General features: G+C 41.5%; 3 protein-coding genes across 7 annotated transcripts; all 3 read right to left on the bottom strand.

The window, feature by feature from the left end:
- Nucleotides 1–2,185: 2,185 nt before the first annotated feature.
- Nucleotides 2,186–6,173, bottom strand: LOC116927964 (heat shock 70 kDa protein 4). Of its 3 annotated transcripts, none has more exons than XM_032935015.2 (12): nt 5,991–6,172; nt 5,537–5,656; nt 5,076–5,466; nt 4,848–5,018; nt 4,641–4,781; nt 4,473–4,573; nt 4,072–4,404; nt 3,746–4,007; nt 3,402–3,677; nt 3,102–3,341; nt 2,754–3,035; nt 2,186–2,677 (listed from the first exon to the last, which is right to left on the bottom strand). In XM_032935015.2, exons 2-12 carry the CDS (start codon nt 5,650–5,652, stop codon nt 2,534–2,536), a joined length of 2,457 nt encoding a protein of 818 aa, XP_032790906.1. In that variant the 5' UTR covers nt 5,653–5,656; nt 5,991–6,172; the 3' UTR covers nt 2,186–2,533. The 3 variants fall into 3 exon arrangements, with proteins under 3 accessions (XP_032790906.1, XP_032790907.1, XP_045032414.1); XM_032935016.2 differs by having other exon boundaries at nt 6,109–6,127; XM_045176479.1 differs by lacking the exons at nt 2,186–2,677; nt 2,754–3,035 and having other exon boundaries at nt 3,093–3,341; nt 5,991–6,173.
- A 460-nt stretch (nt 6,174–6,633) lies between these two features.
- Nucleotides 6,634–13,165, bottom strand: LOC116927962 (PHD and RING finger domain-containing protein 1). Its single transcript, XM_032935009.2, has 8 exons — nt 12,867–13,165; nt 12,628–12,803; nt 12,402–12,554; nt 11,851–12,329; nt 11,008–11,785; nt 7,199–10,948; nt 7,018–7,146; nt 6,634–6,948 (listed from the first exon to the last, which is right to left on the bottom strand). The coding sequence occupies exons 1-8, from the start codon at nt 12,961–12,963 to the stop codon at nt 6,847–6,849; spliced, it is 5,664 nt and encodes a 1,887-aa protein (XP_032790900.2). The 5' UTR covers nt 12,964–13,165; the 3' UTR covers nt 6,634–6,846.
- A 267-nt stretch (nt 13,166–13,432) lies between these two features.
- Nucleotides 13,433–19,982, bottom strand: LOC116927963 (inositol hexakisphosphate and diphosphoinositol-pentakisphosphate kinase). 3 transcript variants are annotated; one of them, XM_032935010.2, is made up of 24 exons: nt 19,536–19,982; nt 18,897–19,118; nt 18,687–18,827; nt 18,531–18,621; nt 18,316–18,470; nt 18,150–18,251; nt 17,897–18,087; nt 17,640–17,834; nt 17,489–17,575; nt 17,236–17,427; nt 17,086–17,171; nt 16,895–17,017; nt 16,463–16,685; nt 16,196–16,404; nt 15,971–16,139; nt 15,688–15,897; nt 15,493–15,607; nt 15,293–15,426; nt 15,129–15,228; nt 14,791–15,062; nt 14,505–14,713; nt 14,331–14,390; nt 13,899–14,192; nt 13,433–13,834 (listed from the first exon to the last, which is right to left on the bottom strand). In XM_032935010.2, the coding sequence occupies exons 1-24, from the start codon at nt 19,740–19,742 to the stop codon at nt 13,725–13,727; spliced, it is 3,897 nt and encodes a 1,298-aa protein (XP_032790901.1). In that variant the 5' UTR covers nt 19,743–19,982; the 3' UTR covers nt 13,433–13,724. The 3 variants fall into 3 exon arrangements, with proteins under 3 accessions (XP_032790901.1, XP_032790902.1, XP_032790904.1); XM_032935011.2 differs by having other exon boundaries at nt 16,901–17,017; XM_032935013.2 differs by lacking the exon at nt 14,331–14,390.
- Nucleotides 19,983–20,751: the final 769 nt, after the last annotated feature.

The following is a 20,751-nucleotide window of genomic DNA, read 5'->3' as shown; positions in this document are numbered from 1 at the left end:
TGCACTTCAATTTATAAAAATTTTAATATTGTATCTTCAGGACGGAGCAGCGGCTAGCGGTGAAGGTGACCATCCATGTAACTAATTTCACGCTTCCATATTGCTTTCTTAGTTATTGTGAAACATTGGACCATAAATTTTCTGACATGGTCAAATATAGTCACATGACATCTTCCGCGGTAAGTCAAGTATCACGAAATCTGGGATGAATAGGGAAATTTAAATCAAGGGGCACTTGAACTAATGCATATAAGGAGTACCATAATGTAATAGCGTGAAAATCAATGTGGAGGATATTCTAGTGTACTTGCAGCCTTTAAAGATTTTTTCTGGTATCTTGCTTCAACCAAAAACCTCTCCCAATTCACCATAATTATTCATCTACATCAAGAAAAAAAGACTAATTAACATAAAAAGTCATATCCATCTTAACGCAAGTTTTTGATTTTAGTACTCATCAATGTGGAAAAACTTCTGAATTTGCTTTGGTGATCGGAAATGCAGTTGGAAATGTTTAGAAGATTTTCGGGGCCTACAAAACGATAATCACCCTTCCACATAGAATGCCAATTTAAAAAGTGACCATTGTTTAATGTTGAACACTGAATACATGATAAAATCTGTCAATGAAGAAAACTGAGGCACTACAATTGTTGTACCTGACCTCAATTGCCCAATTCCTGTGATGCTACTAAATGTAAAATGTCTGAATCTGCTTGGGTAATAGGGAATGCAGAATAAAGACCTTTGACAGATTCAATAAAAGCTAAAAAAAAAAGATTTCTGAGTTCTTGTCAAGATAGTAAAAAGGCAGAAAAATGGAAACAAAAACACAAATAAAGCAGTGAAAGCAGGTCACTTAATAATTATGGATCAAGTATGGATCATCTCAGACTAGACCTAAAATACAAAGATACCTCACCATGAATATAATTGTAGTTTACTAGACATGATAACAAAATGAAAAAACTGCAAAAGAAAACCATTTACATACTTGTGGTTGCTGATGTGTTAAGTGTCATCCAGACTATAGTTCTTCTTCTAGCTCGATGATCCCATACTCATCAAAGTGAGACATTTTTACAAGCCCATATCCCAAGACGATTGTCATTCCTCAAAACTGAAAATGAAAAGGGAATGAAATTTTGATCAAAGAGAAATTTACTGGAAACTATTATAACCAAAATAGTGATGTAGCTATCAACTATCTTTACCTTCATTCTGGGGAAAAATTGTATTCATCGTATTCTGTTTGTTGTTTCACATGTGATGACAGTCCTGTTTACATCCTGCAAGCAGATCATATGAATTTTGACATTCATTTTGACTAAACATTATGTAAAACACATTAAATTTTTATTCAATTCATTTTTAAAAACACTTTATTAAATATTATTACCATATCAGTTTTACCAAAAAATCTTTCCATTATCCATTTCATGGTAGACTCGGAACGTTACGTGATACACATTCCTATTGACAACCCCATAAATACTGCCCCCTCCTCCAAATACTGAGCAGATAATAACCCCGTTGATTTTTTGATGAAAAATCCTTTGAAACACAGGTTACAAACGTAACAAACACCCATTTAACTTGTCACTCGTAATCTTCATCATAGATGTACATTAACGCCATCTATAGTTTCTGTCTAGAACCCAAAATTATATTTTACTTTGAATGTTGAAATAAGTGCTTGAATTTTGCTAATCTCTGATAGCTGAATTCCAATTTTAGGCATAACATCGTAGAATATCAACTGCTATTTGCCAAACATTTGTAGGTAAAACTGTCGTAGCTCGTAGGATCAGCCTGTAGTGTTGAAAACAAGAAAAACACGGAATAATAGATACCACACCCTGACGCATACGAGAAAAGTATCTGAAATTTTTAGAACAATACAGCTCATTTATTACTTATTGCTGATTGTCACGAAAATTTTTCGGAAGTAACCGGAAGTAGCCAATATCTCCCTGATTTCAAATAAGTTATTAACATTAGTTATTAGTTTGCCTTTTAATCAAACAGATTTCGAAATAAAACAAGATAAAAGTGCTTTTAGTTCAAGAAAATACTTTCGGGCTTGTAAAAAAAAACTCGGTTAAATTTAAATGTTCTTGGAGAATTAATTATTGCTTCTTTTTACACAGTGCTGAGTGAATGACTAAGTTCATGGAAAACGTAATACATGAACTAATGAAACTGTTTTATTTGTTTTCTTAAAGGGGATTAGGTAAGATAATTCAGCTTCGACGTTCACAAATTAACGCGAGAAATATTTGCTGAAAGGAAATAAGCACATGAAAATAGAGAAAAAAAAATCCGTTACACCACAGACGGTTGGGGAAACGATCTAACAAAAAAAGGAAACGAATTCGGTCGAGAATCACTAGACCAAAATTGGTGATTTAGTTCAACATGACGGGGAAAGAAGTCCTGATATTAATAGACCGAAGCTGTATTTTTTTTTTATTATTATTTTATTTTTTATTTTTATTTTTCGATTGAATTGCGGCTAAATGAAGACCAACACTCACTCCGTATCCATCTTTTCACCAGCAGCTGGAGTGGCATTGGCAGCATCCTCTGGCTTGCCGGGCTGTGCAGCTTCAGCCGGCGGAGTAGGAGGTTGGGGTTTGGGTTTGTTCAAAACTGGATTCATGCTGCTTTCAAACGCCTGTGTAAATTGGAAGTATCATACCGTTACATTACAAAAAACAAACAGTCAGTTTTAAATATGATGCAAAAGTTACCTGCTGCTCGCTGAGGAAGGCAGCGGCTTTAATGGGCAAATCCTTAGTTTTAAGCGTGGAACGCACACGGCTCATATTGGCGTCCAACCAGGACATCTTCTCGGCTAAAGCTACTTCTAATTTCTTAGCTTCCTCAGGCGTCCAATGGTCGTAAGCCGCATCACCGGCATGATATGCCATGTGCGCCTTCTTAAAGCGATTCAAAGATGCAGCAAAAGATTCAGCGGCGCGAGGAGTGCTCTCGTGGTCACGTTTACGCTGCTGTGCTGGAGCCGCCAAATTCTACGCAAAGCAAGTTAATTTTTGACAAAAATTTCGAGGAAAACAAATTTCATTTTTTTAAACAACCTGAAGGTGTTGCAGTTTTTCAACGTATTCGTTCTTTTTGCAATCTTCTCCTTCGTCATAAAGCCAATTCTCAGTACTGTCCGCCATTTGCACAAGTTCATCTCGAACATTAGGCTCAATGTAGGCTTCTAAGTCATCGGAGTCGTTGACGCGACCACGGATGTTCAAAACGAACTCTTCTAGAGCGTTCTTTGAGTCGAGGCGATCTCTCTCCTGGTTGTCGACTGAACGGAAACCAGCCTAAAAAGTATGTTGGCCTTTAACACCGCTAGTTTTTTGATTTATCGCTCCGGAACTTACCTCGCGTTCGGTCAATTCTTGAATCTGTTGTTGCGTGAAGCTGCTGGTTTTACTATCAACGTGAAGATCTACGGCTTTAACAATTTGTTTGGGATGGTTAGATTGAGTGGCGGCTGCAGCAGTCTTATCTCCTTCTTGTGACTCTCCTTCGGTAGTGTCCATTTTAGTGGTATCGGACGATGATTCTTGGTTTTCTGTTGAAGTTTCCGTTTCCATACTTTCGGTTTCGGCATTGGCCGTCTCTGATGTAACTTCGCTAGTGGACTGCGATGATCCCTGCAGAAAAATCGAACCCACTTTCATGCAACTTCATAGATGATCACCCAAACTGTTGATAAACATACCTGTTTTTCCATCATAGTTGCAGATACCACCTGGAAAACTCCATGGAGGTTCAAACGAACCTTGACTTTAACTTTTTGCGCTTCACCCTGAGCGCCCGGTTTCACACCTTGAATGTGAAATTGTGAGATAGTATCAGATTTATGGATCTGACCGACATCAGGGTCAGCATAACGAGCGGTCAACACAAAAGGACCCTTTCGAAAAAATGTCAAAATTTTGGAGAAAGGGACGCTATGGAATTTCGGGAACACTTCCATTTCACTGCAATGAACATGTAAAACAGAAAATAAATTAACCAGTAAAAAAGACACAAAAATTGGCTTACCCATGTTCAACATCTTCACCTCCCCAGCTCAAACTGATGGCATAAGGTTGAAGATCAGTTAATGAGAATTCACGGACTTTGAAGCTGGGGGATAGCATGGCGGCCATAATAGCAGCACCACGGGCTACGCATTCGTCCTGGTTTAAGGTCGTCGAAGGTGGTTTGCCGAAAACCTGCTCAATAAGCGTCTTAACGGCCGGTATACGAGTGGAGCCGCCAATCAACTCAATTTCGGAAATATCTTCCTGCTTTAAGCCGGATTCTGCAAGACAGCGACGCAAAGTTCGCTCTACTCTCTCAAGAAGTGGAGCACAAAGCTCTTCCATCTCTGACCTGAAAGAGGAAAAAAAAAAAATTTTAAATACAAGATTTTAGAGCACTTTTTTCCTTTTAACTTTTACCTCTTCATCTTGGCCGCAAAATCTCTTTCATCGATCAAACATTCAACATTAACCGGCAAAGCAGAAATATTGGCAGACATCTGACGTTTTAATTTATCAACCTTAACATAAACGTTGATTAACGAAACGAACACAGTATAAACACGATCGCATATTCTATCCTTATACCTCGGCTAAAAGACGAATCCACGATCGCTTGTTTTTTGTCACATCACTTCCTGGCTTATTAAAGCCTTGCGCCAATTGGTGCGCAATGGCAATGTCAAATGAGCGACCGCCTAAAGATGAATCGAAGGTACAGGCCAACATCTAATTTGTAAGAAACTGGTTAGGCAAGTTTTTTTTCTCTTGTTTACAATTATGAACATTTTCTACCTTCACTTTTCCTTTATGGAATGCTGAAATAGCGACTTGCAGTGCTGAAGAGCCAAAATCAACAAACGCGACGTGGCGGGGTGGCTGCTCAGCGTTTGGCAAATCGGTAGAGGTGCGATAAAGACCATAAGCAACAGCGGCAGCGCTGGGCTCATTCAACAAACGCAAAACCTAAATATAAACATAAAGTTTTCAATCAATCGTCAAACTTTCGAACAAGTATTTTACTTGAATATCAGCGATGGCAGCAGCGTCTAACAAGGCTCTTCGTTGCGCATCCGTGAAAAAATATGGTACCGCAAGGACACATTCAAATACTTTACACTCCAATGCAGCTTCAGCAATATCCTTGACTTTTGTAAGGAGCATGGCAACTATTTGCCGCACACCTAATACAGCTTCCTCTCCCAAATACCACACTCTGAAACCCACTTCACCTTCTGGTGTGGCAACCAAAGTTTGGGGCAGATGTTTCTGTTCCTCTGCCACCAAGGGATCATCAAATCGGAGACCAAGCAAACGCTTGAAAGCAAATACTGTATTGCTGATATTGGTAATAATCTGATTTTTAGCAGATGTTCCCATCATCCGATTCTTTGACGTCAAAGCTACAAAGCTCCTGATCACAAAAGGAAAAAAACAGGAATAAAACACCATATGCATAGAACTTATCAAACTGTCAAACTTACGGTGTATCACGCTGGCTGTAATCATTGATAATGACTTCAATACCTCCTGCTCTGGCAACACCAATGAAGCAAGATTCATTGCCAAAATCAATTCCAATTACTGGTGTGGTAGCCATCGTTCTGAAAATAACACATTTCAACCTTTTAGTATCCTGATTTACAAAAGAGTAAAATTCAGTACAAAAAGCTAATTCTACATGAATTTGCTGTTACTCTTAACATAATAAATGATGTCAAATACTGGAATTAAAGGGAGAACAATAAAGAGTGGACAGCCAATCTTCATCTATACCCCCCTTCGATAGCCAAAATTGGTCAAACGAGTGACGTTATGGAATCAAAACCGGCGAGTTGCTTAGTAACCACGTGCAGAAATAACGTCCAAATATTTACTCAAATTTGCAACTTCAATAGTCAATATGTTAAAGACAATCTAGCAGTGCAAAGAAATTACTTTTCGTGAATGAAAACACCCAAGCTAGTAAGTAACAAGCACGAGGGTTTTCAGCAGCTTTGGCTTGAGTAGCAGAACGTCCAAACGTTGGGAGCTCGTTACACACACTTATACACACCAAACTGACACCGAACAGGAAAGCGCTCGAACAAGGAACGACGAACGACTATTCGCCCAGAGAAATCGAGAATTCGTATAGCAGACGGCAACTACGTTTGCGCTCGTGTTTTCAGGATGCTTCTAGAAGCAGCAGTTTCGCAACGCCGTAGTTTCTGATTCAGATTTCATTATTTATAAAAAAATTGTGTTGTACTCAAAAAATATGTACACGTAATAAAAACATTCTGTTTGTCGGCGAATCTAGTATTTTTCAACTTAATTTTGTTAGACTAGAATTTTTTTCAGAGCATCTGTCATTGGGTTGTCAATGACGACCATGAAACGATTTTCAAATTCAAATGGTATGCAATATAATCATCATATCTATTTACCCAAAGACAAGTACTAAGTTGTATCGGCCATCTATTTTTAATCTAATGAGCTCTTCTGAAAAATTGATCAATATGAATCGCAATAGGTCCAACTAAATTGATTCCAAATTAGATTTAAAATCTCAAAATAAAATAGACTTCCAACACATGTGTTTGTTTCTCATTTAATTTAAAATGTGAACGTATGTGTAATATCTTGCAATCCTAGAAAAAATTACATGCCGAGACAAAACAAGAAGTGATTCCACCATCATCCATTTCGCAAAAATAATTAAAGGGCGAGACGGATTTGTCGCTCTGTAAACTGTTAAGACAACCCTGGGTTGACAACAAATCCGTTTCTTATTTGGTTTGTTACGCCGATTTCAGACTTCCTTCTTGTGTTGATAACGGAACTTCTTGACGTAACCCTTGACCATTTCTTTGATTTTAATAGGATTTATTTCACCACTTTTGGTGTGGCAAATCTATAAACGAAAAAAGCGATACCAAGTTAGTTTACGACTCTATATCCATTGAACCATGCAAAATGCTACCTTAGGAACACACTTCCTTAGTATTTCCTTGTAGTCGCCCTTGGAGATACGTTTGCTGGTGTAGTACGGTTTCAGTGCCAGCCGAACTTCTTCTACCACCCTTTCTTGACGATTCAATTTCTTAAGAAACTTTAAAAAAGATCATTAAAAATCTCGCACAATCGAATTATCATGGACCTACCTTCTCCTTGACTTGAAGTTCCACAGCCGAACTCGGACATTCTTCATTGCCGTCGGGGCCTAAAGTAGTCGCAATGGATGAAGATGGATCGGTTCCCGAGGACGGAACCCCTTTGATTGGTGTAGGTTTTGTTGCCGATCTCGAATGAGAACCTGCTGAGGTGTGTTTTGACGTTGGGCGCTGGTTGCTGGTACGCACATGCTGGTGACTGGCAGACTGGAAAATGGAATCGAAACTGGAGCTACTGGATGCATTGGCCGAAGATGTTGGTTTTGTCGGAGGAACCGATGGTCGCGCTTTGCTACTGGGGGTAACATGAGTATGGGTTTCATGGTTGGACATGGGTGAAGACGGCGACGTCGAAGGTGGACCAAAGATGTCACTCCCCTCGCTGGGTGTCGGCGATGGTGGAGTCATAGGTCTACCATGTTTTCCATGGATTTGACCCGATGGTGTAGATTGCTGAGGTGGCACTGCTGACGTCACCTTCATCACCTGATTGAGCAGCGGTGCTCCTGCGGTCGGCAATGGTAGCAGTCCGGCGATGTTAGGTGGAGGGAATGAAGTATTGTAAACGCCCGAAATCAAGTTAGAAGTATGCACTGCAAAAGAGTGAGGCGCACTTGTCAATAGAGGAGGTGGTGGAAGAGGTGGTGGAGGGAGTGATGTCATTGGAGGCATCAACACGGCGCCAGGATGAGGAAGAGGGAAGGAGGGCATCATGGGTGGCGTAGGTGGCGGTGGCAAGGGCGGCATTGATGATGGATGCAATTTAGATGCTGACATCACCGGACTTGGCGAATGAACCGGGGTTGAACTACCACTGGATGGGGTGTGAGTTGGCTGAGACGGATCATAGGTAGAGGTAGGCAGTGGTGAAGAATATATTGCTTTTCCCGGTGGTGTAGTCGGTCGAAAGATCGGCGAAAGGTTGCCCGCTGTCTTGGCAGGAGACTGCACCCCTCGACTGGGACCTTCCGGTAACGGATGATTCACCAAATTTTTGTCATCAGCTTTCAATTTTCCTGATGCGTCTAAAGTCGCGTCTTGGATGTTCTGCAATTTGCTTGGACTTGTTTCTCCTACTGGAGTAACTACTGGCTGCTGCTCCTCTGCTTCTTCCTCCTCTTCTTCGGCGCCACCCATTAACAATAGCGGATTGTTTAACTTCTTGACCGAAGTTGTCTTGGAGGCCAGAGAAAATTTGACGCCCGCAGCTCCTTGTTTTGAAAACAAGGGCTTTTTCCCACCGCCGCCGCCTTTTGGTTTAACAGAAGTTAATACTGAAGGAATTTTGCTCGGAGGAAGAGGAGGGAGAGGTGGAAGTGGTGGAGGCGTTGGATGCTGTTGTGGCGGTTGTGCCAGCTGTGGTTGCAATGGGGGCGGAGGTAGAGGTGGCAGCGGAGGTAGAATGGATTCTTCGTCAGAATCCACCGAATCCGACAAAACAATAACATCGCTAGGCCGACTTTCTTCCAATGGAATTTCTCGACTGGTTTCAATATCTATCAGTACCGGTTTACTTCGATGGTGTCGAATAGGCCTTCCAGCCACCCGTCCTCGACCTCTTCCACGCGTCACATCTCTCATGTCTTCTCTGTGCCGGCTAGAAGTGGGCTGCTTCATCAGCGGCTTTGACGGAAGATCTTTAGTTGTAGAATTTCCCCCTGTTTTCTGGCCGTCTGATGCAGAAGAATATTTGTCCAAAGCTTTAGATTCCAGTTGTTGCTTGACAACTTCTTGTTTGGTGGGTGGCAGTTGTGGCTGTTCTGTTTTGATTGATTGGCATTTCTTGTGCCCTTTGTCAGCCGACTCAGTTTTTGTCACAGAAGAAGGAGCAGGAGGTGGTTGAGACTTCTTGGATCGCTCTGACCTTTCCGGGGACGATCGAATTTCTTCTTTCGGTTTCTTACTAACGACAGAATCTTTGCTCTCTGTTTTCCGTTTCTTCTTTTTAACTAGTGGTTTACTCGAGCTACTTGAACCAAAATGGAGACTGACAACAATTTTATCTCCTGAGGCGAAGACGGCTTTACTAGGTATTTCAATATTGTCATTGCGAGCTTTAGGGTCAGCGTCAAGCGACTCGTCATTTTTGCCACTTTTCGTTTCCGACGTTGTTTGAGCTTTCTTTTCCTTGTGTTTATCTTTAACTTTTTTCTTCTTTTTTACTTTCTTTTTCTTATTTTTTGCAGACGATTTTCCATCGCTTCTCTCCTTGGACTTTGCAGAGGACTTAGGTTTTCGCTTCTTCCGTCCGGCTCCATCCGACGACGAGGACCTTGACCTCTTACGATGATTTTCTTTACCTTTCCTGCGGTCGGGAGAGAGGGACGATAAAGAAGATGAAGACGATGAAGACGAAGAAGAACTAGAGGATGACGAGGAAGAGGTTCTTTTCCGACGAGATTTACTACTCTTCTTGGATAAAGGATCTCTGCTTTTAGATTTGTTCTTAGAATCCGAACGAGAACGACGCTCTGGTTTGATGGTCGTGTGGTGTCGATCGCCATGAGACCTCTGTTCCACCACGCGTCTGACATCATAATGTTTAATCTCTTGACGTTTAGATCGTTTATCATTCCGTTCGTCTAGATCGTCATTTTCCTTTTTTGGTTTGACGTCCGCTCGACCTTCCACAACTTTGATGTCGCCTTGATGGCGATAATGTCGAGTTTTACCGCTGTCCAGCTTTTTGAACGTGGAAGGAATTCCTTCGTCTTCCAGGCATAATTCTACTTTTCTCTCGCCTCCTATGCCCGCCGATCGAAGGAATTCGCAGTCTTCGGTTTTGACCACAACTTCATCGCTAGTGGATTTTTTCCTTTTACTATTACCATTTGCTCGCTTTTTGCTGGCTGATTTCTTGTCAACAATTTCGCCTTCTTCGCAACCTATGGCATCCTTTGTTGACGTTGAACGTTTCTGTGGGACAGGTGGTGGAGTAAGCATCCGTACAATTCGGTTTGTAGATGGCGGCGGTTCGTGATCTGAAGTTTCTTGGTCAGCTTCGCTTTCATCCAATTCACCTTCTTCGCAATCCGAAATTTGTTCTAAATGGCTAACCTCTTTATTCAGATCTTCGTCATCACTTCCAAAGATTTCTTCCATTTTTTGTTTTCGCCCGCTATTTTTAATCCCAGTCTCCATCGAGGCAACCGGTTCTGTGAGCTCAGTCATCACAGGGACGTTTATAGAAGTTTTCGCAGTTTCTTCGATCATTTCAACGGATTCAACTGGACCTTTGGTTTCAGAATATGTAGGTGCCGGGAGAACTTCATCGTCATCTAGGCCAGCTAGAGACTCTTGTTGGCTCTGTGCAAGCAGCGCAGAAGTTAGCGATTCTTTTAATGCAGATGTGATGGATGAAACAAGGTTGGCTTTCATTAAGTCATTTATCATTGGCGTAGCAATTTGACTTGTGCGCGGACGAAGTTGGGGTCGGGAGACCAGGCCTCCTTTCGGACAAAAAGTCAGTGCAGCCGCTGCTGCCGGTAGACCTCCATGTTGGAATTTATGTACAGTCGGTGCAGGCGGAAGGGATTGGGGCAAAGGAATTCCTTCTAACACCTCTTCTTTGTCCTTCCGTTCTATCTGTTCGTCTTCATCCGAGTGTTTGCTAATCGAGTCACCATCTGCTGGATCGCAACTCGATTCAGTAGATCGCCTACCCGAATCTTCTGCGTTTGTATCATCAATAATTAATCCCTTCTCGTCATCTTCCTCCTCAGCGATTCGATCTTCTTCAGCCTATGTAATTGTATCTTATATAATGTCATAGATGCAACCATCAAGAACAACAGACTTACCTCGATCTTGGGCAAGACATCAGGAGGGTCATTCTCATCTTCAACAGATTCAATGTCACTGTACAGATCGACATCTTCCTCGTCAACATCATCCTTTTTATCTTCAGGCTGGGATTTCTTTTTGCGACCCTGATTTGGATCTTCACCATTACCATCATCCCCACCAGATATCCCATTGCCATTTGCAGTCGCCTCCCCACTTGACTGGCCATTGGTTCGTGTACCAATACTATCACTACCACTAGTTGAACTTGAAGATTCGCCTTTAGATGAAGCACCGCTAGATGTTTGCTGATTTGGCGACGAACTACTGCCTTGACCTGTGGAATCGTTCTGGGAAACATTTCCGGTTCTTGCGGGTTTTTGCGCAAGAATGGGTTTGAGAATATTCCCAGACGGGCAAGCGGTTTGGTTTTTTTGCTCCTGACATCTAATGGTTTCGTCCAAACGACTAAGAGTAGCTTGTGAGGCAAGTATGGCCCCTAACACGCGATTTGAGTTGGTATTTCGTGGTTTCGGGCGAATCACTTCGGCACTTTTTCCAAAAGTTGTTAGCTGGGACTGGGAGGCTAAAATGCTGCCCAAAAGATCTGGATTTTCAGAGCTGCGGCTGCCCAGGCTGGGGGCTGAAGCTTTCACAGGAACGTTAATAGCAGCGGCAGGCCCAAACGAGTAGATTGACTTCTGCGCCTTGCGGCCCTCAGCTAACTGCGCAATCAAGGATTTCGGCCGCTTCCTTGGAGAAATGAGATTTCTGATACTCTCATCCTCGTCATCGCTGCAAGAAAAAGAAAAAATTAACAAACATATCTATGGATCAGAAACTGGTAGATCCAGTCTTACTCGGCAACGTCAAGTGCGTTTGGATTGCCAAACAGAGAAAATTGGCATGTCGGATCGACTTGAACAGTGGCCCTATCATGCAAGCCCAAAGCATCTGCCAATCTTTTGCGCGGTGAAGGTACAGTGGCAGCTTTTTTCCTCCGTTTGCCTTTGCCTTTGCCTTTTCCTTTTCCTTTAACTTTTCTTGTTTTTCTTCTATATGTGGATTTTCTTTTCTTTCCTTTCTTAGTCTTCCTTGCAACTGACGAGTCACGTAGGGCAATCTGCCTGTTGCGCTGCACGGTTCTCCTTACGCGCAGTGTCAATGGAGCTCGTTGCCGTGTTGCACCTGTAACAGTGCGGGTGCCATCACACTGTGGACAGAACCAATCTTCAATTGGTACTTCTTCTAATGGTGGAACGAGGCAATCCATATGATAACCTTGATCACATCTATCACAGAGTAGCATCATGTCTTCTCGATTTCCAATCCTACAAACCTGAAATGGGCAAAAAATTCTGGTTATACTACCAAGTTTACAATGCAAACCAAAAAATAAAAAAATAAATACTTGACACTCTGTAATATCAAGGAAAGGCCCTTCCTCTTCATTTTTGCTTTGATTATTGTTCACAGGAACTTTTCTTACAACTTCGCCATTCAAGTCTAATCTCACCAGAATGTTGTCAAACTTACGTCGATCATTAGGGCAAGTTTGGACAGTCTAAATAAAATTTAAATATGAACCTTCCTTTTATTCATGATCTGCTACGAATGGTTTCTGTGTGGCATATTACCTTTGACCATTCGAGGATACAATCAAGGCAGAATGGATGCCCACAAACTTCAGGGAAGCCTATGGCTTGACCCTTGAATTTTAATAAGCAAATTGGGCAGCTGACACAGTTACCAGTTGAGGTATCCGAGTCTGAGCTTTGCACTTCATCCTGGTCATCACTTTCAAGCTCTGAGTCTACACAATAACATACAAGAAAGGATGTGGGCTTTAAGAAACTGGATTTTCACAATTAAATACCTGATTCAGAATCTGAATTGTTATTGTGAAGTAAATCATCTGAAGATGCGGCTACGGGACAACCCGGTAAATCCCTGTGTACAGCTCTTAAATCCATCGTCACCCAGGTAGGTTTCGTCTAAAAGCTGTCGGTGCAAACCAACGCACTCATTACCGTAAGATATATGCAATTCATTAATTAAATCATAAAGCTTAAGACGACAACATCAAAGGATTTTTGGCCTTTTCTTGTTTCGCTTTTCCTCATAACAACTAACAGCTAGCAATAGAAGATGCTTGCAGCCGTGGCATCTACTGGCAGTAACTCTCAACCCCGCCAATAATAATTTGTGCACACACCTTTAGCGCCTCCTGGTGGAAAGCAATATTTCTAAGAATCTTCTTGGTTTTCCGATACCTACATGAAACCATTTCAATAAAAACTGCTTGCGGTGGAAGACGGGAATCATAAAAAGCTACATTCTATGGCTTAATCTTTTTTCATGGAGTCCCTATCGGAGAAATGACGGCTGAAAACGTTCAAAATAGCAGCCTCGTTTTGCCTTTGATTCATGCAAACATGTCTATTCTGGGGCCCTAATAATGGGTTTGACTGGTGGTTTATTTTTTTACTCTGTTAAATACCAAACAAAAATCTAAAACAAGAACAAAACAGACAGCGTAAATTGAATGATTTAAGAACGTGATGTTTGCAAATAGCGCCTAGCGGGGGCAAAATGCACCTTCGTCATTAGAACTACGTGGCAGAACTGGTTTTTTAAAACAACAGAGCCATCAAACATCAAAATATCAGGCATCAATCAATTAGACAACACCAACTTCCCTACATTATCTTGCCGCCAAAAACTTGATATAAAGCTAGAAATCTTTGAATGGATTACTGGTGACCACCCCAGGTGATGGACTATTGAGAGGAAGCTGTAAAGTCATCCGTCCAAGGAACTGATCCAGTTGATTTAAAGACAAGCCTTTAACGATAAAAAACCAAATTAAAAAAAACACACACAATCTGCAATTGCTAATAATAATAACCATTGTGAAGTGTCTCAAGTGGACGTATGGCCGGTACGCCCACTGAAGAGCAAGGATCTATGGCCGCCAAGCTGGCCAAGCCAAGACCCATGGCCGCCCCTGTTGAGGGTATGATAGCCGTCAATTCAGGAGCACTAGAACTTCCACTGATAACAGCTGTGCTAAACAAGGCCGGATGCTGATGCTGTTGATGTTGACTGAGCTTCCGTTTTCCGATCACAGTTTGTCGTTGAGTCATCAACACATTGAGATGGCCGGGAATTGAATGACGGTGACGTCGCATCGAATCTTGATCTAAAGATGATTCAAATCATTAGTTTAACTTTGGGTAATTCAAAAGAAGCGACATGCATGACGTTCGACAAACGTGTAAGATCCTAGCGCTTCAGGATCCTATCAATCAAAACATACTAATAGTTAAGCTTGCGATACCTTCATCGAGATCTAGGCACCTAGTCGGGGCAGTAACGCCTACCCCACTGATGGTATGGGCTGCATTCCCCAGTAAGTAAAGATCGTAAATGACGTGTTAAGTTTTAGTGGTATGCTTTTGTTAGTAACAATCAATGCAGGAGACGGCGCTTTAAGTAATGAAACCAATCTCACCTTTCGCCCGAGGACCCTGTTGCGGTTCAAAATCGGGTGACTTCATGACCCGGTAGGTGCGTGGCGGAGTATGCTGGCTTGCACAACTATTGCTGCTATTGGTAATCATGAGGCAACCGGGTGCATCCATCAGCGAAGGAGATGAATTGGAAGCTGGTGGAAAGCTCAAATTAGGACTTTCTAGAGGATTCCTTCCTGACGGAGAATTCCTAAGAACGGAATTGTCAAAAAAAAAAAAAAAAAAAATCATTCTCGCTACCCTCTTGGAGAATAGAGTGAAAGTTACCTTATTGGAATAGGTTCAGAAGTTTTAACGGGGATTCTTAAAGTATTAGGCGGAGTGACTGGCGGACTGTCAGAACCAAGAGATGCTCTTGATGTACGCATTGGGACGTGCAAATTAGGAGACGCGTTTTTTGGTTGTTCCATATGGTCAACGACATCCCCAATGTCAAGATCTTCTTCTTCAATCCGAGTGCAATTCGGCGAACACACGGAGTTAGACGCTCCGGGTGGAAGGGTGGTAGAACCGCTCTTGTTCGGGGAGATGTCGGTCGACTGCATAATAAACAGAAAGGTTGGTATAACCAGTAAAGAATGGGCAAGACAAAATAGATTACTAACACTTTCATTTCGATGGTGGGTCCGGAATCCCGGTCCAGGTGGCAAATTCTTTTGGACACAGCAATTAACACCGGGCGAAAAGTGTAATTCTACGTGAAACCTGTAATGCAGACAGTTTGATTCGGAACTTTAAGGGCCATTAAGAAAGTTGTATCATTAATAACCGTTGTTCTGAAGTCGGATCTTTTGATTGGTCCTCGTAAAGCATGATAACCACTTGGGACATGTAGTTGAGTTCTGATATCTGACTAACGTATTCCATAGCACGTCGCCATTGTTCATCAGCTCCTTCCCCGCCCTAGATCCACCGGAAGATGTGTTAAGAAATTCGAAAAGATTTTGCAGGCTTATTAGAAATTCAAACCTCAACTAAGCCTCCGAAACGTAGAACGGTCAATAGCGAATGAATATGGCTTTCGCTGGTAAAATACAAACGTGTACGGACGTGCCTACCTGGGCTGGAAACACCGTGTGAATACCTAAGATAAAGAAAGGTTTATGAACAGGTCATTAATAAGAACGATTCGAAAGCCAGTAGTGATCACTGTTTTCGGTATACCTCGGATCAAGGCGGTTAACAGATTCGTCCGACATCGGCAAATCTTCTTCAATGTTCCGCTGTAAATCTGCACGAATTTTCCGCATTAAAGGATTGCAGATGCCTTGTCCAATGGCCAATTTATCTTGATCTGAGAGGCCGTATTCTTGAGGTATTACTACATCAGCGAGGGCCTTAACAAGCATATACAGTTCTTGGGCATGGTTAAACCTAAATAAAGCAATACAATTTTTAATGAATCAACTAAGTTGAGCATTAAGCAAAACAAAAAAGAAAGCAATACTTAAGAGCTGCTTGGTTGTGCTGGATGTCGTACTTAATACAGTCGTAAATATCGGGAATTTTGGAAATATCAAACTCGAGGCGATCTTCACGTAGTTTGAAATCTTTTTCTAGTTTACCCCATCGCCGCGCCATCAATTCCCACGTTTCGCCATGATACAACACCCCGTCTAAATCGAACGATTGGAATTAAAGAGATTTCAAACATTTTCAACTGCTAATATACTTTTTGTTTTCGGATCGTCGCGTTTAGCCCTAACAATTTCGACCAGCTTGCTGACTAGTTCATAAACTTTAACGCAACACTGAACAGGATTTCCAATGACGTGAAGAGCAGCTTCGATTGATCGTGCTCCACACGGGTTAATCTCGCGATGTTCGTTCGCATTTAATTCACGATCCATCTGCAGTAACTCTTGAAGACGCGACTTCACCCTAAAAAGAATACGTCCAGTCAGATCCGGATGAAAGGAATAAAAAGCGAACAACTTACATGTGTTGGAGACTAGAGGCTTCGCCATCGTTGTCGAGTAATCCGTTTGTATTGGCGGATTTTACCATTTGAAACAAGATGGGAGTTAGCTCTCCTTCGAGTGCTAGTAGGCCTTTTGCAAAAGCGGCTGCTGTCATTTGCACACGGCCTTCATCAGAGGCATAGATTTTTAAATCATGACGGTATGTTGAATGTAGACGAAGCAATCCCAAGCCTTGATTGCCTGGATTTAAAAACAAGAAACTAATATTAGATAGTTTCAGAATGTAGGCAGCGAATCAAGACGTAACAGAAGCAACAGGAAAAAAACACACACAAAACAACTAAGAGGACAGAGAACAAAAAAACGAAAAAAAAAAAGTCGTTTTAAGGATACTAAACCAAAGTTAATGCTGGGGGCTTTGAATTTGAACTGGGAAAATTTAAAACGACCTTGACCTCCTGGATACATGCAGCGGAAGATGCGTCCTAACTCTTCCGCTTGCACTCTTCCGGCTGGTGTAAGTTCTCCGCCCCATTTCAGGATCAATAACAAAGAAGGCTCATTGTGCGTGTCTGTAAATAAGAAACCGCACGTTGACACAGGCGTACGGAGTTTAATTTTGTACATTTAGCTGTCATACCTTCCTCGCTGCAGCCGGATGGAGGTCTGCCTCGTGGCTGATATTTAAGTTGCACTTTGCGATTGATTCCTGAGAAATGGCCATACCTTACAAGGACGACAATGTCAAAATTGGAGATCTATGCTATTTTTAAAAAATTTTGATGCGTACATTTCAAGAACAGTTTTGAGTTGCTCTAATTTTCCACGCTTCTCCTCTAGTTCTCGATCGGCTGAGCCAGCTTCTACCTCTGACAACAGAAAGCGCGCTATATCCAGCACCTCCTGCAGTTGTGCCGGTTTTTTCAATTTCAAATGGCGTCCATTGACCTCTGATTCATAGGATTTCCATAGAGCGAAAAACCTAGAGAAAAAAGACCAAAGAAGTCAAGACTGATTTCACTTAGCTACAATTATATTGTCACCTAGGATGCCGGACTTCCATTTTCATTTTTTGCTTTGGAGTTCGATCTCCGTGGCGTATGACAGCCACCACACATCGCAATTCCATCCTAGAATAAATTTGTGTTTCGCATCTTAGTACACAGTATTGAGCGCATCGAATTATTTCTATACATTTTTCCAAATGTTGTGGGCACTATCGGTGGGTCGTCCAGTTGGAATGGAAGGGCCCATGGAATATGCAAGGTGGGCGCCAAACGACGAAGAATCATATTGCCCATAATCCTAGCACAATCATCATAATACTTTGCCGAATTCTTGACAAAGCTAAAGCCATTGACGTCGCACACGAACGACCTTCCATTAGCCCTAATAATGGGAAAAATCAATATACATTGAAAACTATAGGTTGTACATAAAGAAGAAATTACCTCAAGAGATCAAAGCCGCAAACTGTTTGATTAAAGGCTAGACACACCTTGCGGGCGATTAGTTTTTCATGATTAGACAAAATAACTGGATATCGAATTTCTTTGCCTTCGTGATCACGTTCAACCTTCCCGTCCAGAGCGGGAGATTTCCGTGCCTCAGCATGGGCATAATCTGGACCCACTGTATAAACCTTTCAAAAAACAATTGTCCATATTATAACATAAATATTGGATAGCTTTCGGTATTTAATACCTTGACATCAGCACCATCAGTCGGTATGAAATCCTCGTAGATATAAGATCCCGTCTTGCGTACTTTGGACTCGGGAGAGTAGACACTGCTTCGACTTCCAATCTAAAATTGATTCGGTAAACATTGAATGTTAACCAAAAAAAGTTGAATTTTTCGCCTTTCTTACTTTGCGGAATAAACGTTGTGATCCACCGCCAGCCGAAGTCGGATAGTAAATGTAAATATTGTGATCTTCAGCCGAGATAGGTTTCTCAACGAAGGGTTTGTTAAAGACAACACCATTAACTTCCACATGATCCTCTGATTCGATCAGTGAGTGTTCTACGTCAATACATAAAAAAACTTCAAATCACGTTAGAGAAATAATGAAAGATAACGTACGACTTGGATCAGGAGAGTCTCGATCGAGAATAGCGAAACGAGGTAATGCGATTCCTGCCCGTCGCAGGATTCCATAAACTTTTCTACGATCCTATTGAAAGATTTACTAATTTTTAACACACATTTTTTACACGCTTGCTTACTGTAGTCTATTACCTGCAAATCAAATTGTTTTCGCAAATTGTTGACGGTAAAGGGACGGACAAGTTCAGCGTAAGCCACAGCTTTGTCAAGTGGAAAACCTTTCGAATGAAACGATATTAAACAGTCGCATACCGGCCATTTGTCAACCGGTTCCTGTAAAAATTTAACATTCGAAAATCCAATCAGTTCTTGCATACCAAAAAAGGCATCGTAAAGTCATACCTTGAGGATAGTTTCTTCAGGGAAAATAATGGTTTTAATATAATCAAACTCGTCGAGTCTCGCCAAAATTTCTCTCATCGGTTTTGAATTGGACTTTTTGGCCATAGCGCAGATGCCTGCCACGACCTGCTTACCGGTGTCAAGATGTTCCTTTTCCATTCTTCCCAAGAGAGGATCCAGATCGTTGGATAACCCGTCAGGACATTCTTGGCAATCTTCACCCTGTTCATCAGGGGAATATGATACAAGTTGTACAATAACCACATCAATCATGACATACAAGCAACAGGTGCAAACAGGTGCAGTAAAAATGATGGAGAACACACAAAAAGTACCATTATGAAGTGTAATGAATAATGGCATTGAGAATAATGATTTTTAAAAACCTGTGTGAACTAAAGAGAATGAAGGGAAAATAACAAAATCTGGTTACCAGTCAGGATTGGAAAGGTCCACTAGAGCTGTGTCCAAAAGAAAACCCAAGCTTTACACGAAAGACTGAGGAAGAAGCACCAAAAACATAAAAACCAGCAACAGAAAGAGAAGATTACAGCAACACAAAATTATCTTTCCAAGCCAAATAGACAAACAAACCAACAAAAAAAAAGGAAAAAGAAATACAATATTGTGATTCCTAACCTTCTGTAGACAGATGGGGCAGTTTGGGTGAAAAGTTCTCGTTGGTGAGCTAGCTGATGTATAGACGTATTCATAAGTTGTGGGCAATGTGTCCCCTCCAAGCCCGTCGTTTGCCAACGCCACGCCAACTCCTTCCGACTCGTCACCAATGTAGAACGAGGCAGCTTTTAAGCCTTGATATCCCACTTCTAGTTCCTTATACGACATAGTTATTTGCTAAGCCAAATACATGCTGCCATTGTAAACAAACCACATATGATTGGAATTCTGAACAACGTTCTGTGAGTGACAGGAATTTAAACTTCTATTGGAAATTTTGAAACACGAAAAAACTACGTGGGAAGGAAAATCCGTGGACGAGAATATTTCAAATCAATTCAAACACATACAAGAATGAATATTTTACTTCACGGCTTTTTCAGATCAGAGATCACGAGTACCACAGACTAAGAGGGTAAAGACTACGAACTGGGATAGGGTTGAGAGGAATGGCCAAGGACATGGTCGTCCTATGCCGTATGGTGGCGCGTCGATCAGATGATCTGAAAAGAATTATTTTTCCTCGTCTCCCTGCCGACTTGAGTCTTCACACACCGTAAGTTTGTAATTAAACTACTTAACATTCCAACAATGTTTTTTTTTGTAAATAGAGCTTAGATATTCCCCATTTAGTATTAATTATTTCATATTTTTATGTGTTGTCTACACATGGTCCATAAAATACTTTATTACACCCCCTTTTTCCCTTTTTCCCACCCCCTTTTTCCCTTTTTCCTACCCCCTTTTTCCCATTTTCAGATGGGAAAAAGGGGGTGTAATAAAGTATTTTATGGACCATGTGTAGACAACACATAAAAATATGGAATAATTAATACTAAATGGGGAATATCTAAGCTCTATTTACAAAAAAAAACATTGTTGGAATGTTAAGTAGTTTAATTACAAACTTACGGTGTGTGAAGACTCAAGTCGGCAGGGAGACGAGGAAAAATAATTCTTTTCAGATCATCTGATCGACGCGCCACCATACGGCATAGGACGTGCATGTCTTCAAGGGGTTTATAGCAGATCGTAGTCTTTACCTCTTAGTCTGTGCGAGTACAATAACAAAGAAAGGAAATATTTCTGTGGGAAGTCTCCTCTGTTGAGAAATTGTGTAAAATGCGGGGTTCGGGGTGCGTAAAATTATAGCAGTTTAGGTGTAAATTGAGTTTGG

Source organism: Daphnia magna, linkage group LG7 (assembly GCF_020631705.1).
Source record: "Daphnia magna isolate NIES linkage group LG7, ASM2063170v1.1, whole genome shotgun sequence".
Lineage (NCBI taxonomy): Eukaryota > Metazoa > Arthropoda > Branchiopoda > Diplostraca > Daphniidae > Daphnia > Daphnia magna.
This window is presented reverse-complemented; position numbering and strand designations above follow the sequence as displayed.

Coding starts and splice junctions, on each gene's coding strand:
- LOC116927962 (XM_032935009.2), bottom strand. CDS start 12,963: ATGGATTTAAGAGCTGTACACAGGGATTTACCGGGTTGTCCCGTAGCC. Junction 12,555..12,627: donor GTATCCTCGAATGGTCAAAG/GTAATATGCCAC, acceptor AATTTTATTTAG/ACTGTCCAAACTTGCCCTAA. Junction 7,147..7,198: donor AACTTCAAGTCAAGGAGAAG/GTAGGTCCATGA, acceptor TCTTTTTTAAAG/TTTCTTAAGAAATTGAATCG.
- LOC116927964 (XM_032935015.2), bottom strand. CDS start 5,652: ATGGCTACCACACCAGTAATTGGAATTGATTTTGGCAATGAATCTTGC. Junction 4,574..4,640: donor GGATTCGTCTTTTAGCCGAG/GTATAAGGATAG, acceptor GTTTATGTTAAG/GTTGATAAATTAAAACGTCA. Junction 3,036..3,101: donor AAAAACTGCAACACCTTCAG/GTTGTTTAAAAA, acceptor TGCTTTGCGTAG/AATTTGGCGGCTCCAGCACA.
- LOC116927963 (XM_032935010.2), bottom strand. CDS start 19,742: ATGTCGTATAAGGAACTAGAAGTGGGATATCAAGGCTTAAAAGCTGCC. Junction 18,471..18,530: donor AGACTCTCCTGATCCAAGTC/GTACGTTATCTT, acceptor GTATTGACGTAG/AACACTCACTGATCGAATCA. Junction 15,229..15,292: donor GATCCGACTTCAGAACAACG/GTTATTAATGAT, acceptor TCTGCATTACAG/GTTTCACGTAGAATTACACT.